Source organism: Rosa rugosa, chromosome 4 (genome assembly GCF_958449725.1).
Source record: "Rosa rugosa chromosome 4, drRosRugo1.1, whole genome shotgun sequence".
NCBI classification, from domain to species: domain Eukaryota; kingdom Viridiplantae; phylum Streptophyta; class Magnoliopsida; order Rosales; family Rosaceae; genus Rosa; species Rosa rugosa.
Window position 1 is genome coordinate 44331272 of NC_084823.1, and position 13283 is coordinate 44344554.

Sequence of the window (13283 nt, forward strand, 5' to 3'; positions counted from 1 at the left end):
CTCCTTCATGTGCTCAAGCACAGGTTGTTAAGGAGGAAACAATGGGATTGTGACTATTGAGTCAGCAATTGAGAGTTTGTTCAGTCATCTCTGACTGGAAATTTAAAATAATCTGTTTCCATTTGTAACTGAAAATTAATGGTGCCAAGCTTGCTTCCATAAATACTTTCTTACCCTAATTAATAATGAATTTATGACAAAAAGAAAAAGGAAGCAATTCATTCAATATGAATTTCTATAGGCACATTTTTTCCAGCAAGATGGTCAGATTTCAGATTTTTCTGTAATGAAGTGCATCGAATGTGTTTGGAGACATTTCTCTTCCTATTCACTACCTTGTGATTTTTGTTCTATATATGCATGCATAGAAGATATATTTGGTGGAGATAGTTACCTTCCCTAACTGGATTTTCCTCTCTACAGCCAGTTCATCGTTTATGAATCGTATCGCGCACGTTCGTATCTTCTGAGTTACAAAAAATAAGGCTGCATTCTCTGTATTTGCAAAACACATCTGCCACCTTATGAACTCATAATTTCATAAATACTTGATTCCTAGAAAAACCAAATGGACTCCTAATTCAATACCATAAATTTATATAGGAAAATGACATTGTTTATGAAAACAAAGTTTAACATATAGCATGTCCAAGAGCTACAGCTCAGAAATTATTCGTTCTAATGAAATTCAAGTTGTTCTTCCAAGATCAATGAGCAAGTGAGCTCACCTCATCCATTCTCCAAACTCGTTCTTCATATCTGCACCGCATCAGCACTCCATTCATACTTAACTGAAGCCTGCAAATGTTGCAGTAGAGTCTGCTACGACTGAAAAGAAATTTCTTCAGCCATGATGCTGCTTCAATGACCATCTGATCAAGTTCACGGAGTACTACTATGCAGCGGTTTGGTGTTGGAGCGTGGTCCACAATGTAGGAGTGAGATAAATTGAGCACTTGCAAATGATTCATTTCATTCAGTATGTGAAGCACAGCTCCCCTGGACACTTCAGCGCACCTAAGGCTCAAGACCTTTAAGTTTGGTATGTAGGCAGCAACTGCCTCTGCGTACTCCTCATAAAAATCACACATCAATTTCATCTCCGCGAATTTATTACAGTGCTTACCAATCACCTCCATGATTTCCACAGGAAAGTCACATGGAATGGTCAGTGACTCAAGTTGTGGTCAGTTCTTCAAAGCAGCTTCAAATCCAGCCACTTTTTAACTCTCTATACCGTACCGGTAGAACTAGTCTTTTTAGATTCAGTATTCTGCAATGAAGAGAGTGTATCAGTATGAATCCCTTCAAATAGAAACAAATTAACCTTTTTTAGTACAATTTGGGAGGTAAAAACTAATACCTTTGAGAAACATGGATCAAATAACTATTCCTCATGTAAAAGTAGTAGTTAAAAACCAGGCAAGTAACATCTTTACCACGACTGAAAACAGCATTCAAAATTCCCATAGCAATATGGCCTGACCTAGATTGAAGAAATATTTCTGAGTCCACCTTAGTTAAGTCTATAGTCTTCCAAAGTCTGGTATTGGAAGAAACTTCCCTCCAAGAGCAGCAAACACTTCCGCAGTGAATGACATCCATGACACTTAAGCTCATGAATATACGTGAAATGAGATCATTCCCCATCTCTCCCTGATTTCTGAAGTTGTACTTGTTGTTCATCTTCATAACAAAGAGATTTTTTCCTGTAACCATCATGGATCAAAATCAGGTACTATGTACTATTATAAAAATTCAGATCAAGCATTATAAATGATCCATTAGAAACGTTAGAACCTAACCTTTTTCTTACATATAATTATACAAATTAAGAGAAAAATAGCAAGTAGCGAACCTCATTTTGTTAGATATATACTTAAGGTCATCTGTTCAAGTATCATATATATATATATATATATCAGAATAACAAGATAGGATTAACGTTTCTTCAATGTGGCACAGAAAAATCTTTATCAGTAAAAGTTAGAGCAATGGCTTTGAACAATTCGAGCTTAAAACAGAACGTTAACAAGATTAGACCTTCCGAGTCATGTCTATCACTTAATGCATGCCTTAGTTGATAAACAAATTCTAGAAAACTTAACAGATGTCCACTGTTTTTTTGCATAGGATACACACACATAACTTCAGGTCAATGCTCAAACCTATGAATTGACAATACATGATAAATGATATGCAGCAAAATCCTATGGTATATTTTTTAGCAATAGGGTAAGTTAAACTATACTGGATTGTTTCACTACTAGCAAAATAACCTATCCACACTGATTTTATACATACTGATTTTAACTAGCCACATATATCTGTGTGGAATATCAAGTGCTACAGACAACCATAACTATTAGCTTATATGGACCCCACCAAAAATACATTCATAATAGTACATACAAACATTTGTGTGATTTGGAATAGTCACAGATATCAGTGTGAAAATTTATACTGATATCTGTGAAAATATAGATATACACGGATATCTGTGCAAGTCAGAATTTATTTATAATATAAAAAGTATAATAAAATGTAAAACAAAACGTAGACCCACAAATATTTGTGACAATATCTATCTCACACAGATATTTGTGACAATACCCATCTCACACAGATATCTGTGTATATTGTGTTTATATTTCATACAGTTTTCTGTGTAAAAGATAACTGACAAAATCATTAAAATGTTTAATAAAACGTAGACCCACAGATATTTGTGACAATATCTATCTCACACAGATATCTGTGACAATACTTAGCTCACACAGATATCTGTGTATATTGTGTTTGTATTTCATACAGATATTTGTGACAATATCTATCTCACACAGATATCTGTGACAATACTTATCTCACACAGATATCTGTGTATATTGTGTTTGTATTTCATACGGTTATCTACGTAAAAGATAGCTGATAAAATAATTAAAATGTTTAAAAAAACGTAGACCCACAGATATTTGTGACAATAGATATCTCACACAGATATCTGTGACAATACATATCTCACACAGATATCTGTGTATATTGTGTTTGTATTTCATACCGACCTTAGCCCAGTTTAACATTCTTTTTCTTTAAACTGCTTTGCTTCGTTTTCTTATCTTCTTATCCGCCCTCTCCATCATCTTATTAGCCTCTGATCATCATGCTAGCTTTCTTACCTTTCAAAACTGACTGTCTCTCGCTCTCTCTCTCCATCTGCTACGAGACTATGAGAGTCCTAGCTTTAATTAGAGTCAAAACTGAAAAACTGCATTTATCTCATCTCTTTTCCCACAGCCTATTTCAAATACTCAACTATCCCAATCTCAGTCTCATCTAACTTCTAATTGAAAAACCACTCATGTCCACACCTGCACGGATAGATCGGGAAGAAGCAGCCCCAGAAATTGAAGGCGGATCTTGTTGCTGGATCAATTTTGGTGGATCGGAAAGGAGATGATGTTGGTGCTCCAATCGGTGTGATTGATGACATCGTCGGAGTATGCACTTCTTTCTGGTTGATTCACCTCTCCAATCCCTGTTCTGTTTGAGATCCCGCCTGTGTTAGGCTGGATCTGGTCCGATCTGTTGGTTGGCTGGGAAAGTGATGCTTAGATTGGCATTTATCGCGGCGTTTTGAAGTCGGATCTGGGCTGCATCTCTCTTTTGTTTCTATTTATCAGTTTATGTTTTTTGTTGTTTAAATTGTTGCCAATAAGTTCTTCTACTTATTGCAGATTGAGCGACTAGGATTAATCTTTATGCTATATTCTGTTCTTTTGTTTGATCTCTCTATTCTTGAGTGTAATGGATCGCGATCTATGTTTTTGTTGGGGAAAGGTTCAAATATCACTTTTATTTTTCAATAAATTGAGAATTTTTGCTAGATATAATGTTTAGTTAAAACTTGTTGAAGGAATATCGTTTTAGTGTGCCTTATCAAACTAGGAGTAGCAATAGGAGAGAAAGTTCTAGATTTCCCAATCCTACACGGATTGGTATTCCTTGTAACATTAGAACTAGTACTTTGTAATCCCTATATATAGGGCTCCTATTCTCAATAATAATACACATCTCTCTACAATTCTCTCTCGAATACCAATATACTTAAACACGTTATCAGCACGAGCCCTAAACCACAAAAGCCAAAAAGCCAAAACCCGAAAAGAATTTCATATCGCCAAAAACTGCCGCAGCCCCTAGCCCGTGCTAGCATCGCTGCAGCCTGCCCCGCGTGCGCCCCTGCGCCTACTGCTGCCCCGCCTGCAACCTTGCACAGCAGCCCCTGCTGCCCTGCGAGCTGCTCCCGCAGCCACACGCCCCTGTATCGCTGCTTGCTGCCCCCTCCCTGCAGCCCTGCGTTCCAGCCTGCTGCCACCGAAGCATCCCTGCACCTAGCCCCTTGCTAGCCCGCCTGCTCCTGCAGCCCTTTCGGCCAGCATACCTGCCAGCCCGCGCGCATACCTGCTAGCGCGCCCCTGCGACCAGCTCTGCTGCTGCCACTGCAGCTGCTGCCCCTGCAGTTTGCCTTCGCTGCTCCTACACCACTACTACCACCGCAGCCCCTGCTGCCCCGCATTCGCTGCACGCATCTACTTGGATTGCTTCGCTCCATCACGCCTGCATCGACACGCGCGTGATCCAAATACAAGTAAGTATTCAAGAGTAAGTTTTGAAGTTCATAAATTTAAATACTTAATCTTCTTTTCTCGGGGACTTAAAAACCTCCCTTCTTCTTCATCCCACCTTTCTTATAACGTGGGTTCGATTTTGAGAAAGCGGAATCGTGGGGATTCGCGCTATAAACGAACTAAGAGCGTTCGTAAGACTTCGGACTAAGAGCGTCCGCAAGCATCGATTAACGACCTTATAAACATCATTGTTTCGGTCTAATCCAATTTTCTTGGAAATCGATTTCTTGGTAGCATAGCTCGGAAATCTCAATAATTAGTTGTCGTGGAAGCATTGACTCCGAAACTAACGTGTTCTTGTTTCATCTTTCAGGATGACATACACGAACAAACTCGATTTTGTTCCATTGGATTATGCAGGAAAAAGATATTTATACTGGGCCATTGACATTGTGACCCATCTTACTGCCCAAGATTTATTGCATACAATCCAAGAGCTTTGTCCTATAGAAACAGCTCCAGACCCTCAAACTGAGAAAGATAATTCTAAAGCAATTGCCTTCATGAAACGTCACATGGATAGTGACCTCCAGTTTGAGTTCATAAATGAGGATAGCGCTATAAAGCTTTGGCAAGCGCTTCGCGAACGATATGGCAATGTTCGTGACTCCATCCTTCCGAATACAGAAGCAGAATGGAAAGATCTTCGCTTCTCTGAATTTGACACGGTACGGTCATGCTATTTTATTCGGAAGCCCTCCGCATCAGAGTAATGATGCGTCTCTGTGGAAAGATGATCACAGAAGACCAGTTGATTGAGAAAACCCTCAATACCTTCCCCGCCTGTGCTATGAGGTCCTCTGACTTATTCTGGACTCATGTAAATGCAAGACGGATCACAAGTTTCCAACAGCTTATTGAAGCTATGGCCACTGCTGAAAGACATGGCAATTCATGAACTTGTGAAAAGAGAATTTGATAGGCTTCAAGATAGCTATCAAGAGCATCGTCCTATGGCTAGAGAAAGTCGCCATCGACGTCATGATCCATATGATTGAAATGCTCAAGAAGGTAATCGCTCAAGGCGACAATCACACGACCGTAGGAGGCGTGATTTTGAGGGAAATAGGGTTGGAAACCATGGAGCCAACGTTGGCCATGGGCACCACTTTCCAACGCCACCAGTCCTAGGGACTATGCATATTGCGCCAATGCGCCTCAATCAAGGGAGAATCCTCTTTATGGTGTCTATTTCTGATATGGAACGTCTGATCAATGGACCTGAATTTGCAATGTACCTACGGAGGTAGTCACATCATGGTGATCAAGACTTCGAGTTCACAAAGACTTTAAATCTGGCGATGAAGACAAAATGCGCAGATTTTTATTTATAGTCTTTCATTTTTCCAAGAATTATGTAATGGCAATTATGCCTTAAATCAATAAAATGACTTATTGTATTAACTCTTTCCCTCTAGGCGTACTCAAGAGTACTTGTGATGTCTAGGCAAGGTTTGATCTGAGAGAACGGTTTTAAAAGTGAGCAACGCTCCACCAAAATCTCGCCTTACCTTACCTGGTCACAACCAAATTGAAATTACAGAACGGATTGAGTGACTACGATTTGTCTACGGTTTGATTTTTATGTTGGATTAGATTTTGGTCAAGAAACTTTGATGTAATCATTGGCTATTATTAATAAAGTATCGATTGATTTTTCGAACTTTATTACTTACAAGATGTAAGTGCCAATGATTTTCATGTGGAAACACATTGTGAGAATGAACAAGAGTTCCTTTGCATCACCTCTAATGACTACGGACATAAACGAGTCTTAGAGAAACTTATGTGTCGCTCTAGTGGGTTGTATGCAACCACTATTCGAGTCATTGAATCCAACCATGTCATGAGAAATGATTTATGGGATTCCGACACATATAGGCTTTGGCACGACCGTTTGGGACACCCAGGTCGTGACATGATGATCCGTATATTAAAGACTTCACACGGACATCCCTTTTTCCGAACGAAAGGAAGTAAAACTCGAAATTTGGATCAAGGAGGAGCACCTGCGCCTCACGGCGCCTTCCCCCTTCAAGTCCGGCCACCACTAGCCGGCGCCGCCATCCCCCTGCGGCTCAAGGGTGGCTTTGACGCCACCTCTGCTCCGCTGACTCCAATTTCTACTTCAAAAGTCAATTGTGACTTCATGGCTCAACCAAAATCCTCATTGGTTATTTCTAAAGCCCATTATTCGTTCTGCAAAGCCTGCTCTTTAGCAAAGTTAGGATCGAGACCATCCTATGCAAAGGACACTAAAGAAAATATACCATTCTTGCAAAGAATCCAAGGTGATGTTTGTGGACCTATTCAACCACCATGCGGACCATTTAGATATTTTATAGTGTTGGTTGATGCATCGACACGCTGGTCACATGTCATGCTATTGTCCACAAGGAACGCTGCATTTGCTAAACTCCTAGCACAAATAATTAAGTTACGGGCTCACCACCCTGATCATCCTATTAAGTCTATAAGATTAGACAATGCTGGAGAGTTTACATCAAAGACTTTTGATGATTATTGCATGTCCATTGGGATTGATGTTGAACATCCTGTTCCTCATGTTCACACCCAAAATGGTCTCGCAGAAGCCGCCATTAAACGACTACAAATGGTCGCTAGGGCATTGGTAATGCGCACCAATCTCCCTATTTCTGCTTGGGGCTATGCAATATTGCATGCAGCTGTGCTTATTCGTCTGAGACCCACTGCCACTCAACCCTTCTCTGCGTCCCAGATGGTTACTGGGTATGAGCCTGATGTCTCACACTTACGCATCTTTGGGTGTGCAGTTTATGTGCCTATTGCGCCTCCACAGCGCACCAAAATGGGTCCTCAACGACGATTAGGCATTCACTACTAAAAAAAATTGCATTTGCGACGGTTTTTTACTTCGGCAGCGATTTCCGTCGCAATTGATATCAATTGCAACGGCAAATGTTCCGTAGTGAATAATTTTTATTATTAGCGACGGTAAATCTTTACCGTAGTAGGATTAGTTATTAATTGCGACGCATTTTCATATCGCCGTCGCAAACATATACACATCTATTTTATTAAAAAACCACCTCCCTATCACTCCTCTTCCTCACTTAACCACGTACCACTCCCTTCCCAAACCTCAACTGTCGATCACACCCTCCTCTCACAGATCCATGCCCAAGCTCGACCTCCACTGCGCTGTCACCGAGCCCAAGGAGGCCAAGCTCCAGGGAGGCCGCTTCGAGGAGGGCATCACCGACGCCTCGAGCTCTTCACCGACGCTGTCGAGCTCTTCACCGAGTCCGTCTCCTTCGACAAAGCCCTCTACAAGCATGACATCATGGGCAGCAAGGCCCATGCCTCAATGCTCCCCAAACAGGTCCTTCACTTTAGTTTCTCCATTTTCAGTTCTCTCAATTTCTCAATTTCTCAATTTCTAGGGTTTGATTTGGCTACTATTAGAGATTCATCACTGTCGATCTGATAGTTATGAACTGAGTTGGATGGAATTTTCAAGATATTGAATTTAATTCATAGCATAAACCCTTGATTTAGGGCGGTATATATGGGTATGTATTTGAAATTTGGATTGCAATTCTCTTCTTTTTCTGAAGATTCATAGCTGGTAATTTATGTGGATTGAGGTGAAGAAATATGATTATCATCGATTATGGTTGTGCATTTAGTCCATATACTAATTTTATTCAACTATTTTAGATATTTGATGCTATTAGAGTATTTTGGTCGATTCATATTCTGTTGAGCACTCTATACAAATGGCTTTTCTGGTTATTGTTATATACATATCCTATTTGATTCTGCTAATCAAAAGTCTTGGTTTTATGTGAAGCATGTTCGCTCTTTACTAGTTTTTAAGAAATACAAATTGAGGTCGCTTCAATTAGTGCTTTATCCTTTATATTTGGAAATAAATTCAATGCTTTATTGCACATAAGTTTTTGCTCATTTGCAATGCTGCAACAACGGCCATCTGATTTGGTGTTTCAGTAATTCTTGACTTTGTTTTTCTTTATGTTTGCTTGGTTTTGTGTTCTCCTCTGTTTTGTAGCTAGCATGCTGGTTAATACTGTTTGTATCCTTAAATAGTTTATGTGCTTCCAAATATATGTTTTCAGCCATAATTTATTGGCATGTGCAGGTATGTTCTGAGTAGCATAAAGTTTCTACTCTCTCCTCCTTTGAAGTCTTGACTTGTGAGCAACTGCAAATTATGGTGATTATTTCTTGTTACAAACCCAAAGGCAAGAAATATTTCATTTAAATAAGTTTCTGCATTATATTCTCCTTTTTGTGTTATGAAGTACAAAGAAGATGGTGTAGAATTTATTGGTTCATTGTACTTCACCAGTGAAGGAGAAGATCTGCCATGGCTTTCTGTTGAAGGTATTACTCCTCCTATTTTATCCTTTAGCAGAGGATTTGAAGGGTTTTAAAGTTTCTGAGCTTGCATGCCATGTTGGCTAACGCTTGCAGTATTTTGTTCTTTCATAGAGTCTAAAGGCTTTTTTAGTTGCGGAGTATGCAGTTAATAGCTGTCATTTTATTATTTATTGGTTATTCCATTGCTAGTTATACTTATACTGGTTATGAGATTCGTCCCTATCCTACCCTATTTGCAGGGGAATCAGAATAGCAAGTTGATTCTTGTAATTGAAAGTGTAGTAGTGTAGTTGGAGTGTCATGACAAGTCACTGAATGTATGTGCATCAGACATTTTCAGGTGCAAACATTTGGGTTATTTGTTACTTTCAGTGGTGAAACTGATGAGACTTTCTGTTTTATTTTTTATTTTCTTATCAGAAAGGTTTGTTGTTCATTCTCATTATTCAAATCGATTTTTCTCATGCTAAAGCTTTTGAATTTAATCTCTTACTTTAACTTATTGGTTAATATGCGATTGTGAATTGTTTTTAAGTGGTAGTCCAATTTGAATGATTTCAAGTGTTATTCTGCTCAGAGTCATTGCTGGGAGGGTTGAGTCAAGGTCATGCAGTCATGCTCACAGTGTCGGGTTGCCTCTGCTCGCAATGAATTTGATTCCTTGGCTCATAACAAGGTCTATCCATACATATTATCTAACACACATGGTAATTTTTGACATGTTTACTGCCCTCCTTGCCCCAAATGTGTGGTTTCTCTGACAATTTAAATGAGTACAGAATAGTTTGCTTGAAGAATATGTTAAGGGAAGGCCATAACATGTGTTGTGGTTTGTTCATTTCAGGTAATGTCTAGGTGGCCTTATTAGAAGGGAATTAATGGATTCTGTAACAGACTATGAACCAGGAATGATCATTCACCCAAACAAGGAATGAACAATCTCAAATTAAAAGGTATGAATGTCAATTTTTTGATAACTGCGGTTGATGCAAGTTATTAATTTTGTTCATTGATATGTATTTGAGTATGAAGTCATTGAATGTGGCATGGGACCAACTTCTAATGAAACTGTGAAGAAGTTATGATGTTGTACGAATTAAACTGCTCAAGACCTTGAGACAACAATATCATGCAATTTTTCCTTATTGAGTTGATATTAGTGAAAGAAGCATCAACTTTATAACCGGGAATGTCTACTTATGGTTGGTATAGGCTTGTATGTTATTAGGTAGTGCAAAGTACTTGTAATCATATTGCCTGCCAAAGTTATATTTGTTTTCTTTTTGGACCTTCAAATTTTCAGCCTTATATTTTTACTCATTGATTTCCTTAAACACTTGAATGTTTGTAGATTTTGATAGAACTGGGAACACCACAAGGATCAAATATCATATCTCAGATGCGATCACATATATTTCGCAACATCTTATATATATTTTTTTTTTTTTAATTTGTATTCTCTCATTTTTATTTTATAGTTCTCTTGATGCAGTGCTCTCACGATGGGGCATGTCCTTTGGAGAAAGCAGGTAAATATTGTCATTTTGTTCAATGTTTGGAGAGAACTTCTACACAGCTTGCATACAAGGTTCTTTCTTAATTCATATGTTGTTTTATCTTTTGAAAGATTTATCTAGTTACCATATTATTTGAACCTAAGCAGTTAGTATTGGCATTAGAGGCAGACATCAAATTGTTGGACATATCCAATTGCTAGATACTTGTACAAGGGGAACCTCATGGGACCAGAGTCTGCAGGAGGTTAATATAATCATTCCAGTGCCTGCTGGAACTAAGTCAAGGGATATTGTTTATGAGGCAAAGAAGAACAGTGTAAAGTTTGGACTGGACTGAAGGGTCGGTCTCTTATAATTGATGTAAGTCTGCTGCTTTATTATTCATATTATTAGTCGGCCGTATATCACAAACAACAAGATATGATATGAAGGCATAGAGTTGTTTACTACATGGTAACATTTCAAGCAGAACAGTAGATATAGTTAGAGATCCTACACATAATAAAAAATAGTGGCAGATGAGAATGTGTGTGCATGAATTGTACTGAAATGATGATGGTTCAGGTATATACCCCTTCCATTTATTTCTTTAATTTTGATCCTTCTTAATGGTACAGATGCATAGACTGCATGTAGCTGCATTATGCATTAGTGAAAGTACTTGACACCATGAAAAACTTGCCTTTCTAATTTAAATGGTGTTTAGTAAACTTGGTGCAACTTTTACAACCTACTTTCCTTCGCTTCGCTCAATCATTGGTTTGTAGAGTTTGCTGCATGGTGGCTTGCAAGGAATATATTTATGCTTGAGTAATCACTCACTTGCGATACTGACTAAAAGTTTTGGAGCGTTAGCAGTTAATGTTTTGATTATACCTTGGTGTTAGCAGGATGTAAAAAGATTTTAAATGTTCTGTATCTATGCAGAATTTGTTCAGTTAATCTGAAATGCAATTTTTATTTTCTGTTGTGTTTTCTTTGCACCTAAAGAGATTCTTGACATTTTATATTATGTTTTGGGCAAGTAAAAGCTGCATTACTGAGGCTTTAAATTCCCAAATAGTTTGAGGGTATCATACTGGCAATAAATGACAGGAACATCTATTGAGATTGTGAAGACATCAGATGAAAGAAAGAGCGGTATAAAATTCATTTTTATTAGTGTAATGAGTAACAAAATAATGCGAGCGAGATTGTTTCTATGCCTGCAATTTAACGAAGTCAGATATCATTTTCCATGTGAATTTGGATAGGACAATCATAGTATGAATTGGTTTCTATTGTTTCTTTTCTTTCAGTTTTGTCAACATCTTCATTCATTTTTTCTGTACTATATGCAGCAAAAAATACTCTTATCAAGTGCAGGGAAGAAAACGGTGGAGTACACAGTGCCATTAGCAGAGAAGACTAAAGACATGGCCATGTTTGCAGGTAAGACCACTCTGCATTATGTTGGTCATGTTGCGGTGGATTTGAAGGACAAGGCCACTGTGGTAGGTTGGACTGCAGCGCACTACGCAACTGAGGCAGCAGTGGAGGGAACCAAAGCAGCTGCAAGGTTGGAGCTCAAATGCACAGCAAGGAGGGCAGGAATGGAGCTCAAATGCACAGCAAGGGAGGCAGGGGGGATACTAGAACATGATCTACTTAGTGTTTAGTTGTAGAACAGACTAAATCTTTTGTTAATACAATGATCATTTCAACTATATTTTCTATGCTTTTGAATTTAGTACTTAAATAACGTTGTGTTAGTTCCAAAACCGCAGCAAAGCTTTCTAGTGTATAATAGTTTTTATCTTTGCATGTTCTTAGAATGAAAATATGGTGCAATTAGCACCATATTTTTTTTTATAAAAAAAATTCCTTTTTTGCGACGGCAAGGTTGCCGTCGCAAATACCTCCACATTGATTATCCTGAAGCAAACAATGCGACGGAAGTCACCGCAGCAAATGGACCGTCGCAAAACAATAAATTTGCGACGGCAAGAGAAAACCGTCGCAAAAAAGTATTTGCGACGGAAATTTGCCGTAGCAATTGGATTTTGTGACGCCACCTATTGCAACGCCTGTGTTGCCGTCGCAAAAAGCTCAATTTGCCGTCGCGAAAAGTTTTTGCCGTCGCAAAAACTCAATTTGCCGTCGCAAAATAGGCGTCGCAAAAGCAATTTTTTTTAGTAGTGATTTATGTTGGATATGATTCTCCAACGATTATCCGCTACATAGAACCCTTGACAGGCGATCTCTTTACCGCTAGATTTGCGGATTGTCACTTCGATGAGACAGTCTTCCCGTCGTTAGGGAGAGATAAGAACATCAATGTTCAACAGGAACGACAGGAATTGTCGTGGTCTGTCCCCACTCTGTCTCATCTTGATCCCCGAACCGCACAGTCCGAAATTGAAGTGCGGAGAATCCTCGATCTTCAGAACGTAGCAGAATCGATGCCTGATGCGTTTTCTGATATCGCTAAAGTGACGAGATCACACATACCTGCTGCAAACGTGCCTGCAAGGATTGATGTCCCTAAAAGTAGAGGACATGACGCCAACTCAAGAATGCATGAGCATGGCGCCAACGTCCCATCTCTCAATGATGGTGACGTTTTGGCTAGGCCCACGGCTCCTGCCAGGAAGCGCGGGAGGCCCATAGGTTCGATGGATTCTCGCCCAAGAAAGAAAGCGAGTTTGGCACA

General features: G+C 39.1%; 1 protein-coding gene and 1 long non-coding RNA gene across 6 annotated transcripts; one reads left to right on the top strand and one right to left on the bottom strand.

Moving 5' to 3' along the window:
• Positions 1-707: 707 nt before the first annotated feature.
• LOC133744881 (F-box/LRR-repeat protein At3g48880-like) lies at positions 708-1719 on the bottom strand. Its single transcript, XM_062172909.1, has 3 exons — positions 1364-1719; positions 1243-1273; positions 708-1133 (listed from the first exon to the last, which is right to left on the bottom strand). The coding sequence occupies exons 1-3, from the start codon at positions 1717-1719 to the stop codon at positions 708-710; spliced, it is 813 nt and encodes a 270-aa protein (XP_062028893.1).
• A 6054-nt stretch (positions 1720-7773) lies between these two features.
• LOC133746190 (uncharacterized) lies at positions 7774-12355 on the top strand. 5 transcript variants are annotated; one of them, XR_009864014.1, is made up of 6 exons: positions 7774-8052; positions 8833-9077; positions 9652-9781; positions 9919-10027; positions 10553-10951; positions 11932-12355. It is a non-coding gene; the product is annotated as an uncharacterized LOC133746190 (long non-coding RNA). The 5 variants fall into 5 exon arrangements; XR_009864011.1 differs by lacking the exon at positions 7774-8052 and having other exon boundaries at positions 8236-9077; positions 10553-10603; positions 10738-10951; XR_009864013.1 differs by lacking the exon at positions 7774-8052 and having other exon boundaries at positions 8236-9077; positions 10567-10603; positions 10738-10951.
• Positions 12356-13283: the final 928 nt, after the last annotated feature.

What these genes read in the sequence shown, in the direction of transcription:
- LOC133744881 (XM_062172909.1), bottom strand. Translation starts at nt 1,719, where the DNA reads ATGGTTACAGGAAAAAATCTCTTTGTTATGAAGATGAACAACAAGTAC. An exon ending in TTGATCCATGTTTCTCAAAG is followed by an intron (nt 1,274 to 1,363) that starts GTATTAGTTTTT and finishes TCTTCATTGCAG; the next exon opens with AATACTGAATCTAAAAAGAC. An exon ending in TAAAAAGACTAGTTCTACCG is followed by an intron (nt 1,134 to 1,242) that starts GTACGGTATAGA and finishes GAAATCATGGAG; the next exon opens with GTGATTGGTAAGCACTGTAA.